The 17226-nt window shown below is 39.2% G+C and overlaps 2 protein-coding genes across 3 annotated transcripts; both read right to left on the reverse strand.

Annotated features, from left to right (window-relative positions):
• Positions 1-1237: 1237 nt before the first annotated feature.
• LOC108270311 (zinc finger protein 513) lies at positions 1238-6085 on the reverse strand. Its single transcript, XM_017476872.3, has 4 exons — positions 5147-6085; positions 4430-4558; positions 3591-4301; positions 1238-3290 (listed from the first exon to the last, which is right to left on the reverse strand). Exons 1-4 carry the CDS (start codon positions 5184-5186, stop codon positions 2527-2529), a joined length of 1644 nt encoding a protein of 547 aa, XP_017332361.1. The 5' UTR covers positions 5187-6085; the 3' UTR covers positions 1238-2526.
• Positions 6086-7769: 1684 nt separating this feature from the next.
• Positions 7770-17188, reverse strand: fndc4b (fibronectin type III domain containing 4b). 2 transcript variants are annotated; one of them, XM_017475442.3, is made up of 7 exons: positions 17053-17188; positions 16569-16746; positions 10522-10637; positions 10137-10341; positions 9667-9756; positions 9237-9373; positions 7770-8935 (listed from the first exon to the last, which is right to left on the reverse strand). In XM_017475442.3, the coding sequence occupies exons 2-7, from the start codon at positions 16639-16641 to the stop codon at positions 8900-8902; spliced, it is 657 nt and encodes a 218-aa protein (XP_017330931.1). In that variant the 5' UTR covers positions 16642-16746; positions 17053-17188; the 3' UTR covers positions 7770-8899. The 2 variants fall into 2 exon arrangements, with proteins under 2 accessions (XP_017330931.1, XP_053538502.1); XM_053682527.1 differs by having other exon boundaries at positions 16569-16873; positions 17007-17188.
• Between the last annotated feature and the right edge of the window lie 38 nt (positions 17189-17226).

Consider the following 17226-nt stretch of genomic DNA (forward strand, 5'->3'; position numbering starts at 1 on the left):
AAGTTTGAGTCAATAAGTAAACGATTATTTTATTCACTGGCATTCTGATATATTAAAGAGTGAGTAAATAATTATCTTCAATGTGTAACCATTTTCTTCTTTTATCCATCTTTCTTTTTCACATGTATAATTATGACTAAATGATTAAATGCATATTACCGGTGGACAGGATACGTCAAAGTCACAGAGTACATGGACATCACATGGAGATCATATTATATGTGTATATATGTTCCCTGCATGACATGCATGCTGTGCTAGTAGACTAGCATCTTATTCAGCCAGTGATGGTACAGGCTGAGTGACAGAGCACAGGTGCATTAAAGTGTTGACTCTTATAAATAGAGGGACAGGTGCGACGAAGCTAATTTGGGTGTGCTGTTTCCATAAGGACATAATGGCACTTCTATTTACACTCTCAATGTCTTGGTAGCAAATGAAGTATTAAAAAAAAAAAAATTACAAAAATAAAATAAAATAAAAAAATAAAAGAGTTTTTTGGAAACATGCAATGAAAGTATAAAGCAGACCAACAAACCTTCTGTACAGCAGATGGAGCCCTAACTTTGGGATAAAGAGTCCTTCGTATTTTCCAACCACTCTCAAGCCAGTTACCACAACACATCCTTGTAGACTTTTTATGACTGGGGTGTCCATGGGGATCCTTTTCTGCTTAGTGGGGTCAACAAATTTATATAACAACAAATATTTATAAGCTTAATACAATGGAAGTAGATTTCATTTATTATATCAAATTATTCAGTTCTTCTGTGGGAGTGTATAGTACTGATATTAGATTATCACCGAATAAGAATGTGGTTCTCCACACATTGCCTCAATGCATTAAGTGTGAAATGCAGCACATCCACATGTTTTGCTGGGCAGCACGTCTTAGTGGCTGGTAAACTGGAACCAAGTCAGGAGTCTTAGTGAGGTTTGGTCCCCTTCAACCAGCTACTGCGCCGTGATTTCAGCCAGCAACACAGCTCTGTGTAGGGTTACTGAAAAGTACTGTTTCTCATCCACAATCTATAGAGCAGTGTGTTCACATGTACTACTCACACCTGTTTCAGTTCTCTAAAAATGAAGAGAGCCTTATAATAGAAGTAATAATAATGCTTGGCATTTTTTTACAAGCTCTATACTGATCTCTAGAGGCAAGTGGCCTCAAATGCTTAGAGAGAAGCTCCAATATTCCTTCTATATTTTCAGCGTAAAGAAATATCAAGACATGTCCTTTAAATAATAAAAAAAAAACTCTTGTTTTATTACAAAGCCAAAGGTCACTTGACAAGTCCCCACAACAATAAAGCAAATGAAAACCACAAAAATAACATACAGTACACAAATAATCATTTTGACAATATATATTTATATAGCAAACATCACGTCCATAATTGTGCATAAAATATGTTGACTTAATCCCTGATTTCACTGAATGACTAATGATCTTGGCCGTTTTATAAATGTCGTGCTCTTTCTGTACAAAATATATTTTACTATTTAAAAAAAATATATTGTACAAAAAGCATAGCGTCACAACCATTAAGACACCTACAATCAGAGAAATGTGCTGTCTGTGAATGTGTCAATAAAATAATAATAGCAGATGTGGTCTCTTTCCTTTTTTCCCCCCTATTGAGGTCCTCTCCAAACAAACTTTAGCCCTTTTCTTGGGTTTATTTGTCATGAAATATGAAATTTCACAGTAGGCACCACACAACTTAAATAATAATAATAAAAAAACTGTTTCAAAGTCACTTAGAAAAAGTCACACAAACACACACACATTTCCCACGGAAATAAAGTGAGTGTTAAGGGCCCAGAAGACCCCTGTGCGCTCACACACACACACACAATCAGTGCAGCATTGGTGCAGGGGCAGCTGACAATTGTTTTACAGTAAAATCCAGAAAAGCACCTACATATTTGTACATCCTACATAATTTAGCAGCAACCAGAGGTTTTCAGTGTAATCAAATCCACAATATAGAATTTGAAATAAAAATAGTATCAACCTAGAAAAAGATGACTCATTGGCTTTATTGCAATTCTCTTTCACTCAATCAGATAAAATTGATACGAATGGAGATGTTATTAAAACTTCAGCCTTAAAGTCAGCTTAATCAGACCAGCTTTATAGTAACAGATGTATAACCACAATTCTCCAGTTCCCTGTCTAAATTTAAAAGCCTAACGCTTTCCACACACCGGATATGAATGGTTTGTGCTACAGAACAAACATAGCTTAAACTTTAAAGCCAACTCCCATGCCTGCTTGCAGTGATATTCTTGCTTCTCTGTTGTTCAGGATGCTGATAAAATTATTTCATAGTGGTCTTATAACTGTCATTACTATTACCTGCATTCAATTTGAATTAGGGGGTCAAACATAGTATGACACTAATGCCATATGCACCTTTGCAATATTAAAACAGTAAGGCAACGTCTGCTAGGTATTAAGAGCATGAGAAAAGAGCTCCATAAAAAAATTACATATAAAAAAAAAAAAAAAACCCCACAACGCTACATCTCGCCTTCTTCTTCCTCCTCCTCCTTCTCTGGCAATGGCATCTTCAGCCACTCTTCAGGGGAGTGGCCGTGCTTTTTTTGGTGCCGTTTGTAGTTGTCCCAGTGACCCGTGGTGTATGCACACTCCTGGCACTTAAGTGGTTTCTCACCAGTGTGGCGCAGCATGTGGCGCTTCAGATTCATGCTCTGGTTACAGCTGTAGCTGCACACGGTACACTGGAAAGGCTTGGCACCCGAGTGGATGCGTTCATGTCGCTTCAGGTTAGCCAGATTTCCGCAAGCGTAGTCGCACAGGTGGCACTTGTAGGGCTTCTCACCCGTGTGCACGCGGTGGTGCCTTTTCAGGTTGTCGAAGTGGGCCGAGGCGTAGTTGCACTGCGGACATTTGTAAGGCTTTTCCCCGCTGTGAGTCTTCATGTGCCGCACCAGGTGGTTGGGGTACTGTGTGATGAAGGGGCATGAAGTGCATGAGAAAAGCTTGTCACCTTTCTCGGGGCTAGATGGAGAGCTCTTAGCTAGCATGTCCAGAGTGCACTTGCTGCAGATGTGCATGGCCTCGCCTTCCTCGTCATCCAGTGCCAAGCCACATACACGACATGCGAAGGGGAAAAGCAGCTCAGCCATAGGCTCCGACTCCTGGCCTAGTGCTTCAGCCTCCAGCAAACTGGGAGGGTGACGATCAGCATGCAGGCTCCCAATACTTTGCAGGAAGTCTGGATCAGCACTAAGGTGCAGATTCAGATCAGACCCTACACTCTCTGCAAAAGACACACAGAAAAAGCAGGGTTTTTTTTGTGAGGCAGAGGCAGAATAAACCTCTTCCTCTCTGTGGGGAAGTTCAGTTTAAGGAACTTGATTGTGCTTACTTCCCTTTACATTTTAAATGCTTACTGTTTAAATGCATGCTGTGCAATGTGTGGTTCCTCTTTGTCTAACTACAAACATGCAATTACTAACTCTTAGGCAGAGAATTCAGAACTATCTACAATAGTTTTAATTGCAAATCATTTCTATTTAACAATTCAATTCATATGTTCATTGTCTGAACATACATATACCTTCCACCACGGCTGTGGATGTATCCGTCTTATGTACCATCATATGTCGATTTAGGGTGTGGCTGCTACTTGCACGGTATTCACACTGGCTACACTTGTTGGGCTTCTCCTGAGTGTGCATGCGCCGATGCCTCTTTAGGTTGCCTAGGGAGTTGCAAGCGAATGTACAGTAGTCACATTTGTATGGCTTCTCCCCAGTGTGCGTGCGCACGTGTCTCTGTAAGTTAACCAGCTGAACTGACGCGTACGCGCAGTACTGGCACTGGTACGGCTTCTCGCCGTTGTGTGTTTTCATGTGCCGCTTCAGGTGGTTGGAGTAGCGTGAGGTAAAGCTGCACAGTTTACAAGAGTAGGTTTTGTAGGAGTTCGGGGTAGACTTCGCCCTGTGCCCTTTGTGCTGGGAGCCCTGAGCAGACACACCCTCCTTTCCCTGTTCATGTTTCTGTTCTACTCCTCTCTCTTCACCACCACACTGAAGGCAGTAGAGTCCTGCTACGTCTAGGGCCCCGCTAAGGGGATCACCAAGGAGCTGGCCACACTGCCTGCAGGAGAGGTACGGGGCAAAGGCTGAGTCTCCGCCCATCTCCTCCTGTTCGCTTTCGGTGTCTCGGGGGTCCTCAAAGTCACTTTCCATGCTGAGGCGGTTGTAACTGGAGCAGTCCTCGTCGCTGAAGGCGTATGCTGGAATTCCCATATCAGCAGTTACTGAATCTGAAAAGAAATGCCGGAACATGTGTTTCATGAGCCTTTGGAAAAGGGATGGGAAGTACTACGTTGTGTATTTGTTTTTTTTTTTAGACTGAAGTATACTAAAATACTGTGACATTTAAAATTACAACCAGAGTCTCTATGGTCAAATCCTATGATCCTGTAGTCATTCTCTCCAAAATCCTGTTCAAGGAGGAAATCACTCTCCAGAACCAAACTCTCTGGATTCCCAACACCAACAGCATCACCTTCAGGCCCCACTAAATAAAAAACAATAACAAATTACTAAGAGTGTTACATTCCCGATAAAATGTACTATCAAATGTAAAACGGTCCAGAGCCACGAAGCCTGTTCTTTTATTCAAGGAACAAGTGAAGTGGCAGGAACTAAAAGACCGGCTATAACAGAAAGGTTTTCTTAACAGTGCGGTGAGAAGTCAGCACCGACAGAGGAAAAGGGAGGAGGAAAGTGAGGAAGGAACCGTAGAAAGGACACAGATAAAGACAGGGAGGGGTACAGAGAACTACTAATTTCAAAAGGAAATGAAGCTAGGAAAGAATGAAACGGAAGAAGAAAAGACAGGCAGAGAACATTTCAAGATAGTTGTGGGGTTGGGACAATACGACATATGCATTTTAAGACTAATATTGCATATTAATAAAATAACAGAAGTGGGATTTGTAAATAAAAGGATGACAAGCTATAATTCAGAAAGACATGGTCTGTGTGTGTGTTTGCAGTCCCACTTTTGACAGAACTTTGTCCTGCAGATAAACTCACCAAGCTAGCAACACACACACACACACACACACATACACACACACATACACGTAAAAGTAAAACTTACATTTGACAGGCTGTGGATTTGATTGTTTTCTTCTGGGCATTTTCTAGCAGTCTCCGAGGATTCTTCTGGTCGACTCTCAATCATCACCCCTCCTACACTGTCATCTTCCTCTTCCAGATCCACACAAAGCCAAGACTAGCCGTTTAATCAACTCATTCAAATTTCTTTCTCAACTTCACTGAGCATATCTTAATCGGCAGCAGATCACAGTTACATTAATCATACTGGGCTTAAAACGGTTTCATATAGAATACGAACTAAACGATCTTGTTTGGACATTATAAAAGACCGCCTAATCAAACCATATACGCAGTTTCTAATCCGGGTTTCCTCATTAGCTAATGCTGACAGACTATGTACCACTGAGAATTAAAAAGGAAACACGTCTGTCCATCTAGGTAGCTTTTCTATTCAACTGTCAACCAGCGTTAGATACCTCAAACAAACAAACAAAGTAGATAAATAAACAGCCCAATGGACCACGTTAACACACTTACATTTGTAGTGAGAAAACTTTTGACCAACCGTTATCGACCTAACGCGGGCGAGAAGTTCATAATGTGTCCCACAGACCACAACAACGCATCAGCATAACAAAAGTGTATTTCTCAACACCACTCCATGAGATAGTGACCTGCTAAATTAGCAAACTAGCTAAAGAGCTAACTAAATAGCCTGTAGCCTAACTTGGGAGCTAGCTCACTAGCATTAGCTCAGCTGTTCACCGTTGAATAACGTTAAAAGCGTCAGGGTGATAATTGTAATATTTAAAATATCAGAGAGAGAAATACAAGACAATCGGTGTTAGTAATCCTGTCCAGCGGCTGACAGTCTTTTAGTACTGCTTGACAAACAGCTAGCTTAGCTATCCACAGCCCTACTATTAGGAAATAGTTCATGTTAACAACAATGCATTGCAAGCGTTTCTACTATAGCGTCTATACTACTGTTTGCGCATGCGCCAACATTGTGACCGTTGCGCAGGCGCCATCTAGTGGACGTTAACATAACCATCAAGAACAATATCAAAACCTTATCGTTCAATCAGCCTCGTGAAAAAAATGCAGCAGTGGTTTAAACGCTTTATTTACATCTTCGCCGTGTTAAATTTGGATGTAAAAGTAACTGGAATCAGTCAACACTCTGAACTATATCACAGTAAAGTTTGTAGCGGGAATAGTCTGATTTTTGAATCTCACATGACTGCTTCCTACTGATACCATAACTCTGTCTTGGACAAAATTTGACAAGATAATTGATCTTCCAAATAAGCGTCTTTCTTATTTATATTTTATACATTTCAATTATGTTCAATATATATTTTAATATTTTATATTTGGTATTTATTGCTGTGGATGGTCTGACTTGGATATCCTAAAGATTTACGCTTTCCAAAAACAAATTTATGCCCAAATCTCACTATTGCTCCAGATTATAATCTCTCCTATGTAATGTAGACTTGAAATTTAAGAACTGCTGCTGTAAACAACTGCCCTGTGCTTATCTCAGGACTCCTATTCACAATATGTTGGTATTGGACATCCTTTCCACATGTAGTATGAAATAGGTGTCGTGTATTTATGTATAACCCCTCTATCTGGTGTCACTGAAAAGAGGATGGGTTCCCTTTTGATTCTGGTTCCTATCAAGATTTCTTATTCATGTCCTCTCAGAGAGTGTTTTTTTCTTGCCTCGGACACCTGTGGCTTGCTCATAAGGGATCAAAATATAAATCTGCATAACCACTGCTGTAAAATTACTTTATGACAATGTCTGTTGTTAAAAGTGCTATATAAATCAAATTGAATTGAATTTATGCAACACTGGGTCTCAGTAGTTTTTCTTTAGTATTCTACAGTACTGTAAATATTTCAGACATGTGAATTGTTTTTACACAGTGATGTGTTTTACACAAAAATGTGTTCTCATTACTTTGACTTGTTAAAGTTTGTTTTTGGTTTCAGCTTCTGTGGTATATGATTTCCCAACTGCAGTTTTAAACCATAAAGTTAAAATCACTATGGTCAAATGTTGTAAACCCATAGCTATCTGTAGTTTCTTAAATTCCACCACAATACAAGCTATGTCTAAAAATTATAGTTGACATCTTAAAACTCAAGAAACATAGGGCCTTATTTCCCATTAGTGGCTATATCTTTTCAGTTCTATATTTAAGTTCATGTAGTCTTTTGTGCACAGAAAAGCTTATTCATAATTAGCAATTAATATGTACACTTATTATCATGATTAATGTTTTTGTAAATGGCTGGCTTAGTGGTTAGCACACTTGCCTCCCACCACAGGGGTTGGTGGTTCGATTCCTGCCTCAGCCCTGTATGCACAGAACCTGCATGTTCTCGCCGTTCCTCAGGGGTTTCCTCCAAGTACTCCAGTTATTCATGTACTCCATGCATTATTTCCAAATCGTCCATTGTGTGTGAATGCGTGTGCAAATGTCTCCTGCGATGGGTTGCACCCAATCCAGGGTGTTCCCGAGTTCCCTGGGATAGACTCCTGGCTCCCCCACAACTCTGTGTAGGATAAGCACTACAGAAAAGCTATAAATGGATGGATGTTTGTGTCTGCATATATGTAAATTACTAGTAGGATACCATAAGACATATTTGTATTTTATTCAGAGTACAGTCAAACAGGCAAGCAGAGTTCAGAGTTGATAGTTGTTTTTTTTTTTTAATGTAATCCAAATTTGACACATTTGCAGTAATGTCGGCTACTATGTAGATATAAAATTATAAATGTTTATGCCAACAGTTGATTGAATTCTCTTATGTATTATAATGCTGTATGTTATGGGATAATGAAAGCATCCTGACTTAGTGCCCTACTGTAACAGTTTAAACATGATTCTACTATATTCCTCTATCAATAACATTCTCAAAATGCCAACTGTAACGTTATTTTCCAACTGTCAAACATATACTATCAAAACAGCGTCTCTAATGTGTTGTCCATATGTTCATTAGATACAACACATTTTGTAATATAATGTAGGACTATGGTTACACACTACCTCCCAAAAGAACAGAAATACAATGCTATTTTTCAGTGCAGCTAAACATTAAGAGGTGGGCTTTCTAGATTTATTCTCGTCCAAGACTGAGCTCAAGTTATATCTATAAACCTGGAGATTGCCGTAGCAGACGTGTTATAAAGTTGTCATACTGTATATCAAGTAGTAGGTAATACTATGTGAGAAATATATTTTTTAAGGTATTTTTGTTGGCAGTGCAGAAGTGTAGTAAAAGTGTAACATGTCAATAGCTTTTTTTTGGTAAAGATAATAAAATTGTATCTTATTTTAACCTATTCGGGATGCTATGGAAATAAGTTCATTTCTGCACAATTAAAGTTACTACTAACTGCAGGTTTCATATTTTTTATATGCATAGAGGATAGGTAGCAGAAGTAAAGACAATTTATATTTGTTCATTATGAACAGATTTCAATATTTAATATTTATTCCAGGACATAACACTGATTATGTTATGCCTCTTTCACTGATAAATTAAACCTGTTAATCATGATTAAACAAATTGTAATTGATGTTTAATTTGTATCAATCTTCTTCTACTGCTATGCTACTACATTTACATTGTCCTACTGCTTATTTCATACTGTAATGTAGTACAGAAATACAGTGTATTACACAGAGCTGGATGTTATTACTATTGAACAATGAGTTAGTGGATCTCTCTAGGAGCAGATCGACCAGTTCCTGCATCGATGTGCTGGTCAGACCTTAATGATGCTAACTGCTGATGGTGTCCTCTGGAAAAAACAAAATACGCAGGACAATCTCAGTTGCAGAGAAAGCACAAAAATTATAGGGAAAGCTCTACAGAATGCCAAACTACCAATAGATGTAATGAAATAAAACAAAAATGATCATCTTGTTTTTAATATATGATTATTGTTTATCATCTATATTCTTTTTATTTTGCACAAGTGCTGCATATAAAATAAATGTGACTGACAATTGAAAAGTCACTGTTTTTGAGTCCATGACTCATGAGTCTGTACACTGCAGTGATTAAATTAAAGCCATCTGTTTCAGCAGTATTGGGCTCACCTTATTCCCTAGAAGCCCTCCATTATGGTAATCAGGAGTGCTGTGCACAGAGAGGGGTTTGGTTTTCTCCTTACTGTGGTTGTTTGAGTCATTGTCTTTGATGATCTCGTACTGCCTACAGAAGAGAGCAATCACCGCTGCACCAAGACAAATACATCCGATTAGAAAGCGGATCAGATCCCTTTGCCCTTAAGCACTGGCATCTGGCCAAAAGAGCTATATTCAAAACCAAGCACAAGCTCTAAATGTGCTCTTAATGCCTGCATGGCAATTTAATTTCATTCTGAGCAACAAAAAAAAATGAACACATCAATACTAATACAGTAGTATAAAATGAATCATATTATCATATAACGTTATGGCTAGTGTGTGCTGTGGGTGCTGGACTTTTTATTATGTATTTTAAAATTTGTTGTTTTTGAATAGTCACCTGCCCACATTAGTAGCACAGTCGTAATGATTAACATCTCTCCGGTCTGAAGGTGCCTGGAAATATCAAGACCTTCTACTGAGGGGTCACCTACACACACACACACACACACACACACACACACACACACACACACACACACACACACACACACACACATCAGTGAACTGTGAACATCCATCATTCATTAGTGAACATCCAAAGCCAATCATTAGTTAGTAATGGACATATTGTTGGACTTTTGATTTGATAGAAATGTAATTAATTTAAAAATCAATTAGTTTTAGGTCAAAATCGCCAAAATACAATCTCTGCAATATAAAACAGTTATTTGGAAAAAGAAACATCATATTTTTTGGATTGAATTGAGCCAAACACTTACATTTTAATGTTGGAAAAAATCTTAAGAAACGCTTTTCACTATTGGGGTGTGTATGTCGAAATGATTAAAAAAAAATGTCTCAGAATACCTTGAGCCACCATGTTAGACTGGAAGTGGTCTGATTTTTCAAGGGTTCGAAAATGAACCCTCTTGCTGGCTTGGCTCTCCCCATGCAGCCCGATAGATTGCACCTGAATAATATAGTCTGTGTTTTCATCTAGGTCCCATAGCACACAAGCACGACTGGTGGTGTTAATTTCCCTGATGAAGCGCTGCATAAGGCCATCTTGTCTCTACAGGACAAAACATACAAGATCAAACACACACAAAGACATGAAACTTATTTTCCTAAATAGAAGGTTTATTGGAGAGGAGTGGCTGTATAGTTAATGAAGCCATAAACTGCACGGTTTTCTCAACTGATATGATGGATTCCGTTAGGGCTATGCATCATTTTAATAACTTTGCAGAACCTGCTGGGAGATGGCGTAGCCAATTACAGCCTCCCCCTCTTGGACATTCCAGGATACGGTGGCTGAGTTTGCTCTCAGGTGACTGACAGAGACATTGACAGGAGCAGCAGGACGATCTGTGAATAGTCATGAATGCAAATCATTGATCAAGATCACTAAAAAGCTAACTGCATACCAATCTCCTCAAAAATGCAGAAGATCAAAATTTAATCATACACTGTTATTAAATTAACATTATACAATAAAATGAATGCTCTATGAATAATTACACACAAACATTTTTAGTCTATCTGAATGATTTCCACAGTAAATATTTTTCAGCACTATACTGTTTTTTAAGTTTAAATCCAAATGTATAAAAATTATATGATAGTCAATATAACCGGATTAAAACAATTAAAATTCTCAAGTTTAACTACATACAAAAAACTAATACTTAAGACTAGCTGGAGTTTAATGAAAATCACAATTCTCTAGATTTGCTGCTTGATGTACTGTAAGTAAGCATAATGAAATGCGTGTTGTGTAAATTAGTTAACATTAATGATGAATAAAGCTTAGGCATATAGTGTATTTTACAGGTGGTTAAAGGTGTAGTAATGTTCCCAGGCCCCTTTTGGTAATTTCTTAATGCATGTCCAGGCTATAAGTCATTAAATACAACATACTATGTTCAGTTGGCTAGTGTAACTGTGCAAATGTATCATTGAGTTGATGTGGTAGTGCAATATGTATAACATGCATGAATAGTTCTGATGAATTTTGGGCTGTGTATGGCTGTGTTGTATCCAGGTTAGCACTCACACTGTGGAGGAGTGGGTGGAAGTGGGCAGCCTGGCAGCTCGAGAATAGAAGCTGTTCTTTAGCCGTGAGATTATGGAACAGCTTAACAATTTTATAAAAGCATCGCCCACATCTGACATTTAAAATCCAACTCAAAAACATTTTTATTTGTCTAGGCATTTGAGGCCTCTAGAATCTGTAGTCATCTGATTTATCCTGTCTTGTCTTTGGTGGTTTTGTCATTTATTCCCTTTTTTTGTTCAATTCATTTATTAATGTTTTATTTTATTTTATTTCTAATTACTTGATCGCACTGGGCAGCACGTTGGCTGACACTTGTCAATTAAATGTGATGTATCTGTGGTTCTCAATGTTTTTGAAGCCAGGGACCCCTTCAACTGTAAAATAAATAAATAAATAAATATCCGTGGACCCCTTTACTTTGTTTTGTGGAAGCTGAATAATTTTTTTATGAACATAGTCCAACTATTCAAAATATTAAGCTAATTATTTGAATGTGTACAATGATAGTTTGAGTACGTATTGAAGGCACAGAGCTTTTTACTCCTGAACTTCCCTCTCACAGAACAGATTTAGTTCAGATTCAGTTCAGATTCAAGTTGACATTATTTATAGGCCTCCTTGTATTTGATTTATTGGGGTTTAAATGAAACCCATTGAACTGAATGAACAACTTAGTAACTATATAAACTCAATAAAAAATAATAAATAAAAGTATGGTGAGTTAAAAAAATCACAACAGCGATATGGCCAAAGGTTTGTGGATGCTTCACTATCAGGCCAATAGGTGGGCCTTCCCCAAACTGTTTCCACAAAGACAGATGCACACAACTGTATAGAATGTCTTTGTATGCTGTAGCATTAAATTTCCCTTCACTGGAACTAAGAGGCCTAAACCTGTTCCAGCATGACAATGCCCCTGTGCACAAAGTGAGGTCCATGAAGACATGGTTTGCTACGGTTGGGGTGGAAGCTCAAGTGACCTGTACAAAGCCCTGACCTCAACCCCATTGAACACATTTGGGATGAACTGGGATACTGACTCCACCCCAGGCCTTCACACCTGACATTAGTATCCGACCTCACTAATGCTCTTGTGGCTGAATGAGCACAATTCCCACAGCCACACTCCAAAATATAGTGGAAAGCCTTTCCATGAAGAGTGGAGGTTATTATAAGAGCAATGGGGGGACTAAATCTGGAATGGGATGTTCATGTTGGCCATATAGTGCATCTTGTGTAAAAACATAAAACAATGCAAGTCTACCTTTGAAAGATTACCTCCAACAAGCTCAATAAATTAAGGTATAAATCCTGGTACTCTGTGATAGCTGTGTACTGTGATACTCTTCATTTGGTAATGTTCTTTTAAATGAATAAAGGTTATATGTGATTATGGTGCATAACGCTGTAAAGTGTTTTTATGGATTTCCATGTCCTGCTGAGTTTGTGTTTGGCTAAACAGCTGTTATTAACTGTGAATAAACAGCCAATTTTTTTTTTTACATTTATGAATGTTTACAAGGGTGACAGTATGGCACATCGGGTAGCTTTGACTAAGTTTGGGTTACTGTCTATGTGGAGTTTCTGTGCCTGGACTGTGTTTGGTGGTGGAATGGCTACTCTAAATTGCCCCTAGGTATGTGTGTGTGTGTGTGTGTGTGTGTGTGTGTGTGTGTGTGTGTGTGTGTGTGTGTGTGTGTGTGTGTGAGAGAATTATAGACTGCTGTCCAATGTCCAATCAAGTGTGTATTATTGCCCAGTGCTCCTGTGAACCTGATCAGGACAAAGCGGTTACTAAAGATAAATGAATGAATATGTATGAGTTTCTGTAGTTAGTTGTAATTCTCTTCTGGGTTATTATGCTCATGTATTCTGACTCTGAGTTTCATTCTCTTCTATAGTTGGGAGGATTAGAGGCTAGTTGACAAATATCGCTATAATCCATCATCTTTATAATCACTCAACAAATCTATGGGCCCAGACAACATCAACCCCAGGTTGCTCAAGGTGTGTACCACACAGCTACAGGTGTGTTTCAACACTTCTTCAATCTTTCTCTAAGGCTGAAAAAGGTGCCCCAACTGTGGAAGGCCTCCTGCATTGTTCCGGTGCCCAAGAAAAGTCATCCCAGTACCTCAAATGACTACAGACCTGTGGTGCTGATGTCAGATGTCATGAAGACCTTTGAGAGACTGGTCCTGAGGCACCTGAAGCTGATCGTAAGTGACTCCCTTGATCCACTGTAGTTTGCATACCGGACCCAAATCAGCGTGGACGATGTGATCATCTACCTACTGCATAGGGCTTACTCACACCTGGAAAGGCCAGGAAGCACATTGAGAATCATGTTTTTCGATTTTTCAAGTGCATTTAACACCATCCGGGCCCCCTGCTTGCAGAAAAGCTCTGGGGCATGCGGGTAGACCACGACATGGTGGCCTGGATCATGGACTATCTCACCAGCAGACCACAGTACGTCCGACTGCAGGGCAGCCTGTCAGATGTGGTGATGTGCAACACTGGCGCACCTCAAGGAACTGTGCTTTCACCCTTTCTATTCACCATATACACGTCTGACTTTAGCTACAACTCTGGTGCATGCCACCTCCAGAGATTCTCTGATGACTCCTCCATCGTGGGCTGCATCAGTGAAGATAAGGAGGAGGAGTACAGAGGCGTAGTGGAGAGCTTTGTCAGATGGTCTGAGGATAACCACATACAGCTCAACATCGGCAAGACCAAAGAACTGATTGTGGACTTCCGCCGATACAGAAAGCCCCCAACACCTATTATCATCCAGGGGGAGAAAATAGAGATGGTGGACTCGTACAAGTTCCTGGGAGTGCACATCAACAGCAAGCGGACTGATCGGAAAACACTGAAGCTCTCTACCAGAAGGGACAGAGCAGACTGTTCTTTCTAAGGTGCCTCAGGTCGTTTGACGTGAGCAGCTAGCTACTGCAGATGCTCTATCAGTCTGTAGTAGCCAGTGCCCTGTTCTTTGCTGTGACGTGCTAGGGAGGTGGAATTAAGGCTGGGGAGGCTGACAAGCTCAACAAGAGAGTGAAGAAGTCCAGCTCTGTTGTTGGTCACAAACTGGACAATCTGGAGACAGTGGTGAAGAAGAGAATAAGAAACAAAATCAGGTCCATTTTGGGAAATCCTCTTCATCCACTGTATGCTGAGCTATGGCAGATGGAGAGCACCTTCAGCCACAGGCTCATCTCCCCCAGGTGCAAGTCGGAACGGTTCAGATGTTCCTTTGTGCCGACAGAGATCAGGCTGTACAATACTTAGCCACCCTATCCCTTGACCTTACTTTTGACTACACTACAAATATATTACTACACTGTTTTCATATGGGTACCATACTGTACTTTTTGCACTGCTCACAAATCACATCACTGCTTCAAAGCTTTTCTTATATGTCCACACTGATCATACCATACAGCTGCAATATGTATATAGTATTGTACATATGCGATATGTACATGGGTTCCTTGCATAGTTGGACTGTACATTGTTGTCTGCTGTATATACTGCTCAAATGTATGTGTGTGTGTATATATATATATATATATGTATATATATATATATATATATATATATATATATATATATATATATATAATATATATAGATATATATAATGCATATAGAATTTGCGCTTATGTCTATACATATTTAAACATCCTGTATATACTCTTTATACATCCCTGTATTGTTCTCATTACTATCTCTTTTAACTCTTCTTTCTTTTCTTTTTGTCTTTTTTTGGCTGCAGCTGTGACACCCTAATTTCTCCATTTGGGGATTAATAAAGTATTATCTTATCTTGTCTTGAACTTGGCTCATCCCTGTAACCTCAGCACACATACAGATATATTAGAACTTTAGTTAGAAGTAATGCATTCATGTAACCTATTACTGTGTTTGTATTTTAAAAAGAAATGTCACAGTTTGCAACAGATTTTTTATTAAGTAAAAATGTAAAAGATGAATACAGTCAGATTGTGAAAAATTAGTTACAACTCAATTACTGCCAGCTCTAAAGTGATATAATGGTATTACATAACAAAAAAAAATGAAAAAGAAAAAAGAAGCATTAATAATGATTATGTTATGCTCTGCAAAAATTAAATTGCTGGAAGTCAGTATGGGCATGGTTCCATGAATTCCATGAATTGAGAAAAGAAATTAGGATAACAGCTGTGAGGCTAATTAAGTATGAGTTACTGCTTGAATTTTATGCCTAGTTCAAGACTTAAATGGAGGCCAGAAGATCCTTCTCATTTATTATACAGACACAATGTACTTGGCAACACACTGTATGTACCTTATAGACAGCTGAATCATACGGTGCTATCTGAGCCAAAAACATACTCTGCAATAAGCTTGACAGCAGATATTTTTCAATTTGCATATATTATATCGATTAGTCTGGAGGTCTGGTGCATTTAATATGAACAATTAAATGAAATAAATTAGAATTATTTAAATAACGAAACAAATTCTTGCTTGCAAATAGCCGAGACAACAGCTATTTTAATCATACAGAGTGACATGGGGTCGCGTGTTATGGGGGAAAAAAACCTTGTATACAGTAATTATTATTACAAATGTTACACCTTGCACCATATTGAAAAGAAACTGGTAAATCCTTCATGAAATGGTTAACCTCGAGGAATTATTTGTACAAATAAATTTTATTTGTTTAGAAGATCTACTGCTGTGATCTACTGAAACATCTAACGGTGTGCATCTTTGGTCAGCATGCTTGCAGCACACAATAAAACTGGAATGTTGTGACTGGTTAGAGGACTTACTGCAGTCTATCAGTACTGGTCAAGTAACGTTATCAGTGAATGATATATTGTGCAGCCACATGCATACACATTTAACATATCCAGATCATGCACCATTCCCTCCGGTTACCACTCAGTTCTCACTGACTTGATCTACAACAGGCCTTCCTAAGTCCCACCAGGTCCTTATTAAATCTAGCAGGGGAAACACAATTTCCCTAATGTGTGCTTGTGCTGGCTTTTCAATTCAGTCCGCTGACCCAATAAACAACATCAAAAGCAAACACTGCATTTGGAGCAAGATCCGTGGCGTGTAAATCAGTCATGGAGGACCAGCCTGTACCGCAGGACTCTGACATGAGGATGAAGATGATGATGATGAAGATGATGATGATGATGATGAGATCTCAGTGATGAGATGCTCTATTCACTCACTTGCTTGGCTAAGGCAGATGTGGCAGCAGAACAGGAGCAGGAGAGAGCTGAGAGCAGGGAGGAGAGCACTCATATCTTCCTTGAAGTTGCCCAAAATGTTAAAATCCCATCAACTTGTCGGCACTTCCAGTCACATCAGTGGTGCCAAAACTTCACAGTCAAAACTGAACTCCTGCGTCTGCGTTCACAGATTTAACACGAACTTAACTCGCCACCATTTTCGCCCCCAGCATCGCCTTCAGCATGCAATCCGTCGGTTGTAAGAGCGATTTGTTACACTCCAGTATCGTATAGCAGTGTAACACCTATATAAATTACACCGTAACCATTAAAGCAAACAGATTATACTACTGTTTTAATGATAAGCGACGCGCTAAAATGCGTAATTACGCGGAAGCGTATACTTATAGCTAAACAGCAAAATCTGTCAAATCTCACCAGTTCATCGAACTCATACCGGACATGTCTGGTAAAAGAAACATACACGTATGTCCAGAATTGCGTCCAGCGCAGAGATGGCTCATGTTTGCGTCCTCACTTTGTCGCTACGCTTTAAGAATACCAATAAATCTGCGCTGCTGCGACACAAGCGCATGACCTACAGGTGGTGGTGGGCTGTCTATGCGCTCTCGCCTTCTGAATAGTGATAGGCACAGAG

This window comes from Ictalurus punctatus, chromosome 9, assembly GCF_001660625.3.
Source record: "Ictalurus punctatus breed USDA103 chromosome 9, Coco_2.0, whole genome shotgun sequence".
NCBI lineage: Eukaryota > Metazoa > Chordata > Actinopteri > Siluriformes > Ictaluridae > Ictalurus > Ictalurus punctatus.